The sequence below is a fragment of the Pipistrellus hanaki genome (assembly GCF_964339955.1).
Source record: "Pipistrellus hanaki genome assembly, chromosome: 6".
Lineage (NCBI taxonomy): Eukaryota > Metazoa > Chordata > Mammalia > Chiroptera > Vespertilionidae > Pipistrellus > Pipistrellus hanaki.
Window position 1 is genome coordinate 66,351,106 of NC_140508.1, and position 17,579 is coordinate 66,368,684.

Here is a 17,579-nt window from a genome sequence, read left to right on the forward strand (position 1 = left end):
AACATATCTGATTTGCCTGGTTTTTGTTTGCTGTCTATCTCTGCTGTGGGGCCGTGAATGCTCTGAGGACAGGAACTACATTTGTTTTGCTCACCACTATAAGACCAGTGGCTGGCTTACATTGAGCACTCAACAAATGTTTGTGAAAAGAACAGATAAACTCTTGGGGGGCAGGCGGTCTTCCTACAATAAATAGGAGCTTCTCCAGATGTTCTCCTCCCCCCCTCCCCCCCCGACCTCCAGGCTTCTGGCAAGAGTGGGTCTTCCTTCCTTCCATGATGGCTGCCTCAGCTTCTCAACAAATAGGCAGGTGCTCTGGCCAAACCAGTTCAATAGAACTCATGTAGGTGCCTATAGGAGCAAAGAAACCCCCAGCCACCATCCAGGCTCTGATCAATTGGGCCAGGCTTACAATTAGAGGGATGTAGCTGAAACTGGTTTGGCTCAGTGGATAGAGCGTTGGCCTGCGGACTGAAAGGTCCTGGGTTCGATTCAGGTCAAGGGCATGTACCTTGGTTGTGGGCACATCCTCAGTAGGGGATGTGCAGGAGGCAGCTGATGGATGTTTCTCTCTCATTGATGTTTCAAACTCTCTATCCCTCTCTCTTCCTCTCTGTAAAAAATCATTTAAAAAAAATTTAGAGGGACGTAGGCAAGGGATGGTGAGACAGAGAAGCCCTGCATTAGCAAGGTTCCCTTCCCCTCCTCCCTCTCTCCTCCCCCTCTTACCCCCAGACACATAAGCAACCCACACTCAGAGCTTTAGATGTTGGCAGATGATCTCCTATGCCAGCAGGAGGCACTGGTCTCACAGGAGGCTCAAGTAACCCCTGCCGGGTCTGATAGCTGATTGCTCACCATGGTCTCCAGGCCCTGCCCCCCACTGCCATCTCTCTCCAAGCTTCTACTCACCCAGATAGATGATAAGCCCCAGTTCCTGGAAGAACGATCTTCGTAAATGAAGTTATCATGAGTTATGTGAACCCCCCAACCTGCAAGAGCCCATGCTAGACTGGCTGTCTGCCTCCTGCCCTTTGCTTCTCGCTTAAAGAGCTAAGTCACCATGAATTTTCTTAATGATAGTCTGTGCGCCTGTGTTAGTCATTTTTCTTCTCTTTCTAGCGGAGGCAGAGAGTTGTCTTAAGGGAAACAGCACAATGTTGCAGAAAAGACCCAGGCCTTGAAATTAGATAGAACTGGATTTGAATATTGGCTTTGCCACTCCACCAAATAGACCTGGGGAAGTGTCTCAACCTTTCTGTGCCTGTTTTCTCACCCTATATAATAAAAGCCTAATATGCAAATCAACTGAATGGTGGAATGACCGCTCGCTATGATGCACACTGACCACCGGGGGCAGACTCTCAATGCAGGAGCTGCCCCCAGCCTGCAGGCCTCTAGCCAGCCAAGGTGGATGCTGCAGAGGGAGGCAACCGGCTGTGGTGGGGGGTAAGGGAAGAAGAGGAGTCAGGGCCGGTGAGCAGGCAGTACCAGGCTAGCCAAGGCAGGTGTCAGTGGGGGACTGCCTGTCGCCCCACAGATCAGCCCTGATTACCGGTCAGGCCTAGAGACCCTACCTGTGCATGAATTTTGTGCACAGGGCCTCTAGTTTATATAATAAAGGCAATAAGAGTATGTACCAAATAGGAACATAAGGATCAAATGAGATAAATCATGTAAAGACCTTAGCACAAAGTATCATATAGCCAGCCTTCATACATATTTTAAAATAAGAACAGTGTGAAGAATGAACTGCCCAGGTATATGGTTCTCATTGAGTAGAATAAAGAAAAGGACACATACCTTGGAGTCAGCCTACCCATATTTTGGGTACCAGCCAGGCTGTGTGACTTTAGCAAGCATCTTTGCATTTCTAAACCTTAATCTTCCTTATGCTCTATAGGAAGTTGACAGTTTTAAATGAGTTGATATATTTAACAGTCCCCAGCACAACTCATTAGATACTGGTTTTTTCTTTCAGCACATAAACATAGGTTTTGACATTTATAAGCAACTATATCAGAAATCCTTCTTGTAATTTGTTTATTCAATGATGCAATAAATAAGATACTAATCACATATTATGTACTAGATATGATCTACAACCACGTGCTGGGATACAGTTAGGAACAAGACAGTCAACATTCCTGCTGCTGCAGAGTTTACAACAGATGTGGAAGTCAGAAGACAAAACACTAACAGGACATCAAGTGCTATGAAGAATATTAGAGCCAGCTAAGGGAACAGAGTGGGGTTCGAGGGGCTGGATTAGAGAAAACAGAGTAGTCAGGGAAGACTTCTCCGAGGAGGTATTAGAGCATGATCTAAAAAAGTGAAGAAGTAAGCCATGTAATGATCAGGGGGAAGAGCATCCCAGGAGAGAGAATAGCAAGTACCAAGTCACAGAGGTAGGAAGAGGAATTAGAGATTAGACCCATAAAATTAAAGCAGAGCTGAAACCGGCTTGGGTCAGTGGACAGAGCGTCGGCCTGCGGACTGAAAGGTCCCGGGTTCGATTCCAGTCAAGGGCATGTACCTTGGTTGCGGGCACATCCTCAGTAGGGGGTGTGCAAGAGGCAGCTGATTGATGATTCTCATCAATGTTTCTAACTTTTTAGCCCTCTCTCTTCCTCTCTGTAAAAAATCAATAAAATATATGGGGGGGGGGAGAGAAGATTCAAGCAGAGTGAGCTAGGGGGAGACCATAAATAGATTAAGTTAGAGTAGTCAAGTGCTAGGCGAGCCAAGGTCTTGTAGCCCATGGTGAAGATTTCATCTTTCTGAGCCCCCAGCATTCCACAGAAGGGCCATGTGACAGCTGAGGTGGTGCTGGTGGGGCTGACAGAAGCACTGGTGTTACAGGAGTAAGGGGATAACTGCAAGAGCAACATTTCTGAGTAGGTGAGATGAGATGGAATCCAGGGCACTCCTGCAGGGTTGCCTTTCCAGAGGATCAGAAAAGGCACCTTTCTGGTAACAGGAGAGAAGGCAGAGCACTCGGATACTGACGCAGGTAGATCGGTGGACTTGGCAAGGAGAAGAGGAGATGGCTTTCTCCTTGATGCTTTGGTTTTTTTGTGTTTTTTTTTTGTCAACGAGATAAGAAGGCCATTACCTAAGAGTGAAGAGTTGAAGGCAGAAGAGAGGAGAAGATATGAGACAGGCTCGAGGGGAGGGGACAGTAAACTGACCATGGAAATCGGCTCTGTAGGATTGTCCCAGGATGGGAGGACCCACTTAAGCCGGAAAGGTTCTCTTTTTCTCAGGCCCCAGTCCACTGCTGTGTGCATGTGTGGAACAGGCAGTGAGTTGAGGCTAAGCAGCGTTGAGGTTTTCCAGGCGAGTAGATGGAGAGAGAAGAGGGCATGGGGTTCAGGGCGAACACATTGAGTGATTATAGTGAAGACCAGGGCTCTAAGCTGGGGAAGAAGGGAGGTGAGGCCACAAAGGGGATGGTGAACTATACAAATGTGGAAGGTCAGTGGCTTAGAGAACTGGGAGGGGTATTTCAATACACTCCAGTTTCAGATGTGATTTTAGAGGAACTCAAAATACTACAGATAATTCACCCACACAGTAAGTACTTATTGAAGATCTATTATAACTTTTAAAACTGCCTACAATTTATTGAGCACTTATTATGTGCCAGACACTGTGCTAAGTGTACCTTTACTGTATCTCATTTAATATTTACAATGCATTAAAGTTGGTACTGTTATCATCCCCATTGTACAGAAGAAGAGACTGAGGTTCAGAGAAATGTAGTAACTTCCACAAGAATGCACAGCTGGTAAGTAGCAGAGAACTCTGTATGGTCACAAAGTCCAAGGATCTTAACTACTGTGCTCTATTATGTGCCAGACACTGTGCTGGGTTAATGTAATCATGACATTCAGATTCGGTTAATTCTCCTACTTGAGCCTGAAAACAGGGCACCTGGCCTCAGCTGTTCAGGGGTAGAAGCTGGGAGTGGAGGGGGAGGGATCTGGCATTCTTCCCTTGTGTGCAGCCTTGATAGAGCTGTCAATCAAAGTGCCCACCCTCTTTAGCTTAAGGGAGGACACTTATCTGAGCTCAACCAATTGGACTTGTTCCAGAGACTTCAACATTGATCAAAGGAAGATCGATAAAGGGGAGAAAAAGATGGAACTGATCCATGTTGGCCATCTAAACACCCAAATGTCTCCAGTCTCTGTTCTTTTTCTAAGCCTAGTTCTCCAGCTTCAAGCCACCCCTGTGAATATCAGGAAAAGAAGAAAAAAAAAAAAAGACAAAGTATTGCAAGCTAAAGTGAATGATTCATTCCTTGGATAAACTGTGCACTGAGCTGGGTCAGAACTAGGGTAGGCAAGTGAGGCACCATGGGCACAAAACTTAGGGGGCTTTCACTCTCAGGGTGTGTAAGTGCAGGGTTGGCTCTAACAAGCAGGCCCCCCCACCAAAAAAAAAATAATAAAGGTTCGTGGCTTAAAGAACAGATTATTTCTCTTTCACAGAGAGTATGAAGTACTCCGTGTGATCATTCTGGGACACTGGCACCTTCAATGTTGTGGCTTTGACACCCCTCAGCACATCCTCATCATAAGGTCAAGGCTGGGCCCGGCCAGAAAGAAGGTGAAAGAGCAGGGAGGAGGCAGGCCCTCTGACCAAAGGCCTTGCTTGAAGTTTCACACATCACGTCCACTGACAAGGACTTAGTTACTCACTGCAAGGGAGGCTGGGAAGTGAAATTAGCTGGGCAGCCACGTGACTGTAAAAGGCAGGGGGAAGGTGTTTCGGTGGGCAGCTGGCAGGTGTCACTTCTGTCACTATGCACAGGGAACCTATTTTCCAGCAGCTTCTATTCTCAGTGATATTAAAGGCTGCTGGGCAGAAGCATCGTGATGGCTCAGAGAGGGAGAGGGCTGGTGTAACGGGGGAGAAGGTACTTGAGGAGGAGAAACCCCTAGGGATGGTAAAGGTAAAACGAATGCAGTAGTCATCCTTCCAAGGGACAGGCAGGAGATCTGCTAGACCTGCGTTCAGCAAACTGCAGCGCTCGAGCCACATGCGGCTCTTTGGCCCCTTGAGTGTGGCTCTTCCACAAAATACCACGGCCTGGACGAGTCTATTTTGAAGAAGTGGCGTTAGAAGAAGTTTAAGTTTTAAAAAAATGTGGCTCTCAAAAGAAATTTCAATCGTTGTGCTGTTGATATTTGGCTCTGTTGGCTAATGAGTTTGCCGACCACTGAGCTAGACCAAGGCGGAGCTCTCATGTCATCTCCTAGCACACTGTGGGGGACAGAGGGTGCAGGGTTAGGGGAGCTGCAGGGGCCTTCCAGTTCCTGCATTAACCTCGGGTCAGTCTTTAACATCGACATGCCTTAGATTGCTCCTTTTGAAATGATAAGATGATAACAGCATCATCAACAAGAATAATACATCAATAATAAAGAATGGTAGTATGAATGATAGCAATGTGGAGGTGAGGATCCCACAAAGCCACAGTCCATGAAAAGCTTTGGTAGCCAGCAAAGTGTAGACCACGGGTGGGCAAATTACTGCCATTAGGCCACCGCCAGTTAGGTAAATAGAACACAGACACACTCACTTGTTCATATGCTGTCAGTGGCTGCTTTCACGCTAAAGAGCAAAATTGAGTGACGGTGATGGGGACCGAGTGGCCAAGAGTATTTTTTATTTGGACCTTGGTGGAAAGTTTGCTGATGACCTCTGCAAGGGACTGTAGCCTCGAACTTCCTTGAGCATCATTTTATTCATCAGTAAACTAGGACCAACAAGAATCGCCGTCATTTCTGAGATGTTTTGAGGATCAAATGAAACAACCTGTGTAAAACTGCTTTGCAGGCTGGTCAGTGCCCTGTAAATGGCAGTCAATAGTGAGTCCCTTTGCTGAGTACCCATCCGTTTCATTAGTTAGCCTCCACTGAGCATCTGTAAAACGGACCACTAAAGACCTGCCTCCCAGAGCTGTGGTACGGATCTGTGAAATAAAATGGTTAAAGCATGAACTTTGGAAACCCAATAGGCATAAGCTGGTGTATCACTGTCTGTATGATCTGGGCCCTCTCAAGCTGGTGTATCACTGTCTGTATGATCTGGGCCCTCTCGGAAGACTCGTTGCCTCGTCTGTAAGAAGGGCATCAGCATCATTCCTCCCCCAGAGTTGCTGTGAGTGCAAAGGGAGATGACAGGAGCGAGGCCTTGGCGCCCTGCCGGCCTTGTTCCCATCGCAGTTGCAGTGACAAATGCCACCACCGCCCCCGGGTCTCTCTCCACAGTGCAGCTGAGCTGTACCCCTCTGCCTCGGCTCAGCGCCCACGGTCAGCTCTGGGTGCTGGTATAATTAGCTCCGGGGCTCGGTGGTGAGCATGCTCACAGCCTCTGACACGACTGTCACCTCCCACTCAGCTATCCCCACTGCCCGGCACGGGTCTGAGTGCCACCAGGGGACAAGCTTAGCGCTCAAAACCTCTGACTTGTCACAAAGCATCAAAGCCTTTTTCTTCACCCCCGGGGTGTGCCCAAAGACAAGTCTGAAGAAGAAAGAAAAAAAAATGCTGCGTCTTGCATTTGCTGAGAAATCCGTTCCTCCGGATCCCATACCCCACGCGGGAGAAAGCAGCCTGTGTCTTTAAGAGGCCTCCGCTAGCCGGGCGGAGACCCCCGGCGTTTCCCGCGGCAGCTGGGCCCGCCCTTTCTTGACTGACAGGCCAACCACCCAATTGAAGGAAGAGCGTTCAGCGTGACGGCGAAACGGAGCAATAAAAGCCCGGGTTGGCCTGCGCGGGGCGGGGCCCAGGGAAGGCGGGGCCGGCGGAGGCCGGAGGAGCGGCGGCAGCGGGACCCCAGCGCTGGGAGCTGGGCCTCGGTCCGCGGCGCCCTGGTGAGTGAGGGGCGCACCGGGGGCCGGGTCGTGGCGGGCTGCGGAGAAGGGCTTGGCCCCTAAGGACGCAGCGAGGAGAAGCGAGTTCGGGCCGGAAAGGGGCCGGGGGCTGCTGCGCGCCTCTGCCCTGGGGGCTGAGGGTCCCGGGAGGGCGGGCCTGGGCTGCACCGTCCGGGCTCGCAGGCTCCTAAGGGGTCGTGGCCCAGCCGGCCCGCCCGGCTGGAGGGGCGCTGAGTCCCTGACTAGGAAGGGAGGGGTGTGGGGTGGGAAAGAGGGCGGGCTAGGCCGTGAGGAGCGGGGGCTGGGGGCTGGGTCGCAAGGAGGTGGGGGAAGGAGGGTGGAGCTGGGGGCGCGACGGGTGGTGGGGAGCGAGGAGATGGGAGAGGGACGGGAGAGGAGAGAGTCTGGGCGGGGCTGGGTGGTACGTGTTCGAAGCCCGGGAGCCCTTCTTGGCATCGCACCCCGCTGCACACTCAGACACTGGTCACCACCCCGCCTGCCCGCCCGCCGGCTTGGTAGCTACATTCCATCCATTTCCCATCGCCCCGCTCCCGCCTGGCTCGGGCCTCTCTGCCCCCTGTACGCCCCGGTGTCCTGCTGACACGCCCCCATGCGCTCGGCCCTCTCCCCGCGGCCAGAGGGATCTTTTCCAAAGGCAGATCCCATCTGGACACTCGGCTCCTTTCAAACGGGCGGCTTCCCGGCTCCTGGAGGGTCGGCCCCAGGTCCTCACCCAAGCCCTGGAGATCCGACCTCTCCTTCCTCCCAGTCTGCGAATCCCTTTTGCTTAACACTTTCCTCACCCCCGACGCCCGCAATCCTCAGGGTCCTGACACTCAGATTTCCTCCTGCTCCCTGGGCCTCTCTTCCCGCTTGAGTCCGGTAAAGTCTTCATCCTTCAGATCTCCATGCAAGTATCACTTCCTCTATAGACGAGAGGCGTCCGTGGTCCCTGACTCCCCCGCCGGGTGAATCCCGCTTTCATCACCCTGGGCACTTCTCCTTCGCCGCGCTTGCCCACCTGCAGTGGTGCATTGATTTAGGAAGGGATCATGGCTCTCTAGCCCACCAGCGATCAGGCTCCCAAGGAAGAGCATGGTGCCTGCTTTGGCTCCTCGTGTCTCCAGCATCGAGCACAGGGCCACGCACTGTATATGTTTGTTTAAAAAGTGTTGGAGGAAGGGTGTGGCCCCTTATGCCCTACCAGTGGGGGAAGGGAACCAGCGCGGGAATACTTTTTGTGTGCCAGGCTTTGTGCTACGGCAGTGATGTCCGATACAAATAAAACACAATGCATACAATGTAAGCATGTTCAGTAGCTACATTGAAAAGAAACAGCTGAAGTTAATTCTCGTAATATATCTTACTTAAGTAAATATATTCCAAAATATATGACATGTAATCAATATAAAAACATTATTAATTAGGTATTTCACATTTTTGTGTGTATACCAAGTCTTTGAAATCTGGGGTCTGTTTCACACTTACAGCCCATCCCCGTTCGTGGTAACCATATTTCAAATGCTCAGTAGCCACACGGGCTGTGCAGTGCTAGGAGCTTTATGTACCTTTTGACTCTAAAGGCGATAAGACGCCACAGGTATATAAAGTATTATCTGCACTTTACTAGCAAAAATGATGACGCTCCTAAAAGTTACTCTGCCTGCCAGCAGCCATCCTAGAATTTGTGAGTAGAGGAGGCAAGGTGAGGATGAGGACTCCATAGCATGGAGTCTTTCAATACCCTATGCTGCCTCTGCGAGGTGCCAAGGAGGTGTGAGGTACAGGAAGTGGGGACTAAACTTATTAGAAACACTGGTATTTTGGGTGTATTGTGTATTCTATCTCGTTCTATGCAGAGATAATGTGTCTGCATGCATATTCGATGCTGTTGAAGGAAAAATCTGGGTCCTTCTTTGACCCAGTCACCTACCTCAGCACAGCCTGGGCCCAAGATCTGGCTAGAACACTGTGTGCACCCTGCAGCATCGCAGAGGGGCTAGGCTTGAGTTAACAGCCAAGCTGTTCAGTTCAGTAATTGCCCTGAGTGAGGTCTCCTCACTGCCATGAGGCCAGCACTCTCCTAGGCCCTTTAGGATGGCCAGGAGTATAAGCCACAGCCTTCATCTTTAGGATGCCTATCGTGGACGTGGAAAAACAGTGATCCCAGGATGATTAGATGATGTGCAAGGCATTGTGGTGATGATGAACCAGAATCAGTGATGTGCAGAGACTGCAAAGTGGCTCGTCCTAAGCCAAACAGTGTAATGCGCATGAGAGCATTTAATTTGAATTTCTTTATGCAGGGCGGGTACTTTGCAGTTTGCCACAGTCCCTACATAGAAGCTGCTTGAGTTATTTACTTACTTCGCTGACTGCTTAAGGTGTCTAGGGGTTTGTGTGTGTGTGTGTGTGTGTGTGTGTGTATGTGTGTGTTGTTTTTTGTTTTTTGGTGTTTTTTTGGGGGGGAGGGAGGGTGTCATTTGTTAATCCTCACTCCCAAGGATATTTTTTTCTAGAGAGAGTGGAAGGGAGGGGGAGAGACAGAGAGAGAAACATTGGTGTGAAAGAGATGCATAGATTGGTTGTCTCCCACATAGGCCCCGACCAGGGCCGGGGAAAGAGCCTATAACTGAGATATATGCCCTTGAGCAGAATCAAACCCAGGACCCTTCAGTCTGCCAGTCGACGCTCTAACCACTGAGCTACCGGCTAGGGCATGCTCCCTATTAGATTGCTGGTTTTAGAAGAGAGTTACTGGAAGGGATTTGTTGAGCACCTGTTATGTGCCATTGTATTGGACACACTCTGGAACTGACTGTAAAACTCCCCAAGATTATTCTGCTAGAAGAAAATAATAATAGAACAACACAATCAGCAGTGCTTTGCCTTTTAGATTGATTTTTCTCCCTTTCACATATGTTCCCTCATTCATCAGGGAACATATGTGAAAGGGAGAAAAAGCAAGCCTAGCAAGCGGGGCCCTTTTATGCTGGTGAAACATGGTTACAATGTTTTTGCAACTTCAAGTTCATAGTTGGAATTCTGCTTACTCTGTGTCAGGCATTCTGCTTAAATGGTTTACATATATTATCCCACTTACGTTTCCAACAACTTTATAGAGTAGGATTGATGCTAACCCCCATTTTATAGCGAAGGAGATTTTATAAGTAAGGAAATCCACTCCAGAACACACTCTCCTGTTAAGCTGCACTGTCTCACTAGAAGGTCAAGGTTGGAAGAGACCTCAAAAACATCTTGTCCACCCCCTCAGTAGATCAGGACCTGAGGTCTAGAGAGGCGTGTGCTTGTAGGCAGTCAGGTCTCCTGTGCTCCAGGAGGTTAGACTAACCCAGAAACGGGGCCCCCTGCCTTCTTTTGTCCCTAACTGGTGTGGAGTGGCCTTGCCAACTTCTTTGGACCTCTGTTCCCTTATTTGTAAAATGAGAGGGCTTGGCCTGATTTTTCAAAAACAATGTTGTGTTGTTACGGTTGGTATTGAGGGAGTCAGGCCCACAGCCCAGATTTCAGGCCTAGCCCAGGACTCTTAGCTCTCCGCACTCCTTCCCTGCACAGCTCTGCCTCTCGTTGCGACCGAGGTAGTCTGTTGAAGGAAAACCGTCCCTTAAAGTTCATGTGTATTTTCCATCTCAGTTTCTGTTCTTTTGACTGGCAGACTGAAGCACTGTAAATATGTCTCTATTATAGTTGGGGGTTCACAAGTTCTAGGCAGTGAACAATCCTCTGCCGTTAGTGTTTTTATTCTGCTCCAAAGGCAGTTAGGTGTAGAGCCATCCTGAAGGGTATTTTTGGTGTGGAATTCTATGCGTACAGCTGAGTGCTGGGTATTTGTGCTATGGATTTGGGGGAATAGGCTCAGGCTGAATCCCTGTCCTCAAATTGCTGTGGCTTTTGGCCCAGGCCACCCATTAGCATCACCCATTAGCATTTCAGTGACTGTGGGGTGGACGTTGATGCACAACCAGAGTTGAGAACCACTGTCTAGAGCTGCTTCTCAGACGTTGAGGTGTACATGACCCCCGGTGGACCTTTCTAAAGGCAGATCCTGATTCAGTGGGCGGTTTGTATTCCTGCAGTGCCCAGGCAAGGCCAGTGCTGCCCATGTGCAGATCACACTGAGAGTAGCAAGAGATGACACTGTTCGTAGAGAAGTCACAGTCATTGGGATTGGGAAGGGATGTCTAAAAGACTAGGAGAGCAGTGAGGGCACGGGGTGACAGGACTAGGAAATCCACTTAGGAGAGTGATTGTCTGAGCTGGGCCTTGAAGGATGAGTAGAAGTTTATCAGCTGAGCATGGTAAAGGCAACAAAAGTCCAGACTTGGAGGATGTTTGAAGGAACAAAGTGGCCTGATATGAGGGATGTAGCATCTACAAGGGAGAGTCTGAAAGCTACAGTAACTGCAGTGAGGGAATGCTCTGTTCTGAAGTGTAAGCTCCCTTATGGGCGTGTAGGAACTGCAGAAGGTTTCTAAGCAGGACAAGAAGAGGCTTAGGTGATCCTTAGGGTAGGTGTTAAGCGGAAGAAGCCCAAACAGTTACCCTGTTCCCACACCCTTCCTCATCACACTGGGCTTTATCTAACTTAGTGGTTTTTAACCACATGTTTGAATAAGTCTTGTGTCCAACAAATTTCAACAAAAAGGAGAAATCTCAGCTGCCTTTGGTCTGATGGTCCTTCACAGCGTTTCCAGCAGCGAATGTCAGCACATGAATCTCTGCCAACCGAATTCCCCTCTTCTCTACCTCAGAGCCTCCTGTCACTTGGTGGTCAGAACTAAGGGAAGTTGAGTCACTTCTCAGATGAGATCTCAGAGAGAAGCCTCTATTGAGATTGTGTTCTTGATTAGAATGATGGTGTGACCTCTAGTTGCCTTCCTGGTGTGGCTATTCTGCTGCAGGAAACATAAACCAAACTTACCTCGAGCACCTTCCCACCTCCCCAGTCAAAAGCAGAAAAACAGAACAAAGAGCACTAGGCAACCCTATCCTAAAAAGAAGGGGGAGGGGAGAGCTGGAAACCTCTGGCATTCTTCATTCTGAATTCCTTACTAATCGGAAAGGATCATCTTTCACTTCCTTTCTCCAGATGGGCTGTCCACCCCCTGTCAGAATCCAGCTCCACAAAGGAGTCACGGCATAGGTGATTGATTGGAAAAGCTCAAGGTGCTGATTTGATCAGCACACCTTCCAGAAGCCACTGAGAGAATGCTTCGCTGGAGACACTGATGCTGCTATTTTTCTCTTGTTGCCCCAGCTTTGCCTTCGAAAACCTGGGCTTCCAATCCTTATAGAGTTATCTTCTCCAAATCAGTGTGTACCTCACTCCTGTTCTTTGGCATTTTGAGTTTCCCATGTCATCTTTAGAGCCGTAATAGTTCCAAGGGGATGGGAGGGCAGGGGATGGAGAGCTGTGTGATCTGAAGGGACATTTTCCCCCTTTGCCCCTGGGCCTGGATGCAGAGCTGTAGCTCCCTCATCCTGACGCTTTGCTGGTGAGCTCTATAGAACTGCTGAGTGGCGGGGTAAGGCTATTTATAAACCCAAGAATTTGCAATGTTATTGAATTGCTTCCACCTAATTTCCACTTCCTTTCTAGAATGAAAATGAAAAGAGTAAGCAGACAAGTGCTGGAAGAGTGCCCCACAAGGAGATCCTTTATCCTGGGAAAATGGTCTGGAGAATGTTATTGCTTCTATTCTCCTATTTACCGATGTTTCTATAAGGAGAAAAGCAGAGGGATATTTCCCCCTTTCTTTTAACTAGTGTCAGGGTACTAAATCTGGTTCTCTAGTGAAACTCAGTCTAATGTTAGATATGGAAACAAAACTTTAAACAATGGAAATACGGTGTAGTTGGGAGGTTGTAAGACATGATGGGAATATCAGGCAACTAAGACAATTCATGCCAGTTCCTTTCCGTTTAGAGCTAGTACAGAGGTGTTGAAGCCAGGGCTGGAGGATTTAAGCAGACACAAGTGCTCACTGAACCACAACTGTATGCCTGGTGAGACCACAGGAGGAGCTAGTGAAAAAGAGAGGTGTAAATCCTATTTTGTTTTGCTAAGGAAAGGTGAGGAAACATAAGAATGGTACAGAGAGGAAGTGACATTGGAGCTGAGCTTTGAAGCTTGACTAGGAGTTCATTTGACAGTTGAGGAAGGAAGAGCATATGAAAAGGTACAGAAGAAATGAAGGAACATGACCTACCTCATAAAAATAGCAAGTAGTCCAGGGAGATCTGGCTGGATTGTGCAGGACCAACTAGTTTAGATGGTGGAGTACTATTATCTGTTAAATTAGTGAGTTGTTGTTTTGTGGGTCTCTTAGCTTCAGTGTATTCTAGTTTCAGGTACAGCAAACTAGAATTCTCCCGTGAGGACTTGCTATGGGCCAGATACAGTCTTACTTTATTCACATGGCTTTCAAACAACACCAGTCTGTTTTGGATCAAATTCTGACTGTACCACTTCCTAGCTGTGACACTGAGCATGGAACGTAATTTTTCTGTGCCTCCATTTTCTTATCTGTAAATAAGGGTAATAATGTACCATACAGGATTGCTGTGTGGATTAAATGAGTTAATATTTGCAAAGCCCTGAGAATAGTACCATAGCACTATGTAATTGTTAGGTAACGTCCTCATCAAAGGAATTCTTACGTAGAGGGAAGAGAACGAATTTTGAAGTCCTAAGACCTAGCCTTGTGATCCAGTTCTGAGGTGGAGGTGTATGGAAGACAAGTTTCTCAACTCCTCGGAACTCCAAGAGCCTCACCTGTAAAATTGGGGTGATTTCAGCGTTTTTGTGAGCATCAGCTATAAAAATGCTATAGAATGAGCGATCGACTATACAGAGGCATCTACACATAACTGTTATGTACAGATGATTGCTGTAAAGTCACCATATAACTGCTCTGTTTTAAATAAGTGGGTTCTGCTCTTCATTAATTCAGCCAATGTTAATTAAGGGCCTTCTTGGTGCATCATCTTATGCCTGTTATGCTGCGGTCTGTTCATATCTCCATATTAGAGTTGCTTCAAAGCTTGGGTCAATCTTAGTCTTAGGCTTTTTAGCTGCGATGAACAGAAATGCAGGCTAGTTTAATTTAAAGTTTTATTGGCGTGATACAAGGGAATTTCCGGTACAAGTGTAGGAGGTGTAGCCATGGGATCTCAAAAGTCCTCCGGCAGTGGCCTCTTCCATCTCTTCCTGGGACTTTGTGGCTTCCGGTTTCTGGCCTCCAGTCGTCTGCACATTTCTGGATTCTTTCTGCAGAGCAGCTCCCTCTGCAGGGCCAGGGGGTTGCTTCTCTGTACCTTTGGCTTACGAATGGCCTGGGCTTGCCATGATACCTGTTCTAAAGCTGACTGTGATCTTTCTGTTCCAGGGTCATTGCCATCCAACTCCCTTTTGGCCTGTGTCTGTAAGTTCAAAAGAAATAATTGGACTAGTCCAGCTAAAGTTGAGTGTTCACCTTGGTGCCATCAGCTATGGCATAGTTGGGAAGAGGTCATTCAACACACCGGGCTGCCTGGGCTTTGTGGGAAAGGGCAGAGTTGCTGAGAATGGGGGTTTATAGTAGTCTTGGTGGTGGCAAGTCTCCAAGCTTTAAAATGGATATTAATTCTTGGAACAGTTTGGAATCACTCAGGGCTAACTTGAACAAAGAAAGGGACAGTTAGGCTGAAACCGGTTTGGCTCAGTGGGTAGAGCATCAGCCTGCGGACTGAAGGATCCTGGGTTCGATTCCGGTCAAGGGCATGTGCCTTGGTTGCGGGCACATCCCAAGGAGGGGGTGTGCAAGAGGCAGCTGATCGATGATTCTCTCTCATTGATGTTTCTAACTCTCTATCCCTCTGTCTTCCTCTCTGTGAAAAATCAATAAAATATATTTTAAAAAAGAAGGAAAAAAAAAGAAAGAAAGGGACAATTAGTTGACCTAGGAAATGCCATATGGGGTCGAAGTAAAGTGGAATTGTAAATTAGTGAGCTTTAGCTTGTTTATCTCTAACAACGGTATCTGGAAAGGAGTTCCCCAAAATACTATTTGTTTCTTAGCAGCACCATTGAAATAAGGGTATAGCTTCTTTCAGTAAGGACTTTGAAATGGGCAATCTGCATTCAAAGTTTTAAGTTCACTTTAGAATCACGGACTTTTAGACTTAGAAGGCATCTTAAACATCTTTAGTTTCACACTCACATCTCATAGTAGAAAAAAAACAAAAACTGAGACTTGGATAAAAGAGACATGTGCACATCACTTAGACACTTAGTGATGGGACTGGGATTGGTACTGAGTCCTTTGGCTCTAAATCCAGTTGCTGCTTCAGTAGGGAAAGCCATCCCAGCAAGCTGCTCTTTCTCTTGTCCCTATGCTGTCTACTTATTTTAAAAATAAGGAAAAATGAACTAAGTAACAAACGTTCTAAGAAGGCATGCTGTTCCGTTCCATGTATATCAAGTATAAACACAGACAAAGTGACAGAAGTCAGAAAGAAGTTGCCTCTTAGAGGGCTGGGAGGTAGGAGGGAATGATGGAGGGTATTTTCTGGGGTAATGAAAATGTTCAAAGTCTTGTTTTAGGTTAGGAAGATGTGGGTATTTCCATTATATATATAATATATTTACATTATAGAAACATATACATAATATCAATAGGAATACATATAATAGAACTGTACATAGAAGCTCTGTGCACTTTATTGTATGTACATAATGACATCTCAGTTTTCTAAAATTATTTCACAACTGACAGTCACACCCCTAATGAGGGCAGATTTACTGATAAGGATAGGATGACTGCCCTAGCACCCAGATATTCGTGGTACCGCCCCTGCTTTGCTGTGTCACTGGAGCAGAGCATTTCAACCACGAGTTATTCTCATGGGGCCAGTTTCTATTCAGAGGTTTGTTGTATGTCTAGGCACATAAAAAGTATACGTGAGAAATTCTGCTCGGAGCTGCCGAAATTGTGGAAGCTTTAGGGGCCATCAGGCCAGCCTCCTAAAGTCCCTTTAGGCTTGATTTAGTCGCCGTGAACAGGAATTAAGGCTATCTTGGAGGGAGGTGGGAGGTAGAGCATTGGCCAAAGTTAGCTCCAACTTCTGTCCCCTTGGCTACTTATCAGCTGGGTGAACTTGGGCAACTTAACCCGAGCATCATTAATTCTACTCTGCCTACTTCATTTGGCGGCTGGGAGGACTCAACAAACTTAAGTGAGAGCACCTTGAAACCATTTTTTTACATTGTCTTGTTCTGAAAATGCTTGTATTTGTGACGATTGACTTCTGAAGCAGCCCACCCTGGTCAGGAAATGGTCAGGAAAGCTTTCCTCTTGTGAGGAAAGGACTCTTTCCTCTTGTGGGGACAGGACTCTTCATGCTCACGAGGCTGGGAGAACTGCCCTTTGTGTTCGGGCTGGAAAACGGATAGCATACAGGAACTACAGCTCAGCAGCAGCCTGCGCTATGTTCCCGGGAGGCAGGCCGTCTCCGTCAATGAAGAGTGGATTACGGGTGAGGGACCAAACCTGGGGGGCAGGAGGGTCTTTTCATTAAGATAAAGGCCTCTCCTGGACTTACAGGCGAGGAGTGTGAATACACATGAAACGATCTGTTAGTCTAGTGACTTCCCTCAGACCTTGGAGAGAGAATGCTTTAGCTGCTGCTTGGAATACCACTAAGCTAGCAGAGTTGCCTAGGATATCAGTCACATGGGCGCATCTTCCAGACTTGTTCAAAATGATTTATTTTCTTTTGTTTTGGAGAGAAGTCGGGGAGGGGGCCAGAGGTACTTCCAAAACCTTGTCCTTCTCTAGAGGGCTCTGTGTGAGGGTATCCTCACCTCCCTACACTTGAGTTCTCAGCAGCTCTTGCCCTTGGCAATAGCGACTAAAATAGCATTTCCTGTCTTCTTTCTCAAGTCCATATTCTGAACTCTGCATCATCCCACACAGAGGAGGCTCCACATGTGTCCTTTGAGGGGGAAGGAGTGCAGCAATAACCAGGGAGGAGGCGAAAGAGCATGTGGCCGGGCCCTGCTGGTGCTGGGATTTTCCTGGATTGCCTGCACAGCACCAGTGGGCTGGCTCCTTCAGCTAACTGCCCAAGCGAGAGAAGGCGGCGTCTGTTCTTACCCGTCTCAGAGCATATGCTTCTCCCTCTCACGGTCCCAAGACAGGAATTTGCAGTAAATGTGTTCTTCTGCCACAGAGTACTCTTTCCCCTTAAACTGAAGTGCCACGTTGGCAGATCTTCCTACTGGCTGACCTGCAGTTCATAGATAGGATTGTGCCATTTCTACTTGCTGATTTAATCCAAAGAGACAAAAAGCCCAAGGAGAGATTGTGGTGTGATCTAGAAAAATTCAAACTAAGTAGTCCATGTGTAGTAGTTCGGCCTTTGGACAATGTCTGTCTTCTAGTTTTCCAAAATATCTTACAAGGGTGAAAAGTGAACGCAAACTCTGACTTTTTCCTTCTTTCTGATTCCTTCTCCCCAGGCAGCTGTATCTGTGTGTGCATCTTAGAGAAGTAGGGCCCTTTGGGAACAATGCCTCCACCATCAGATATTGTCAAAGTGGCCATTGAGTGGCCAGGTGCTAATGCCCAGCTCCTTGAAATCGACCAGGTAAGCTCCTGAAATGACAAACAGTGATGCGAGCAGAGGGATC

General features: G+C 47.8%; 1 protein-coding gene across 3 annotated transcripts in view; it reads left to right on the forward strand.

The window, feature by feature from the left end:
• The first annotated feature begins 6,758 nt into the window (after positions 1-6,758).
• ELMO2 (engulfment and cell motility 2) overlaps positions 6,759-17,579 on the forward strand; it is a 36,097-nt gene continuing 25,276 nt past the window's right edge. For all 3 annotated transcript variants that reach the window (XM_084887841.1, XM_084887843.1, XM_084887842.1), the window contains exons 1-2: positions 6,759-6,886; positions 17,409-17,536. In XM_084887841.1, coding sequence (XP_084743967.1) covers positions 17,459-17,536 — 78 coding nt within the window. In that variant the 5' untranslated portion in view covers positions 6,759-6,886; positions 17,409-17,458. The remainder of the gene's footprint in view (positions 6,887-17,408; positions 17,537-17,579) is intronic.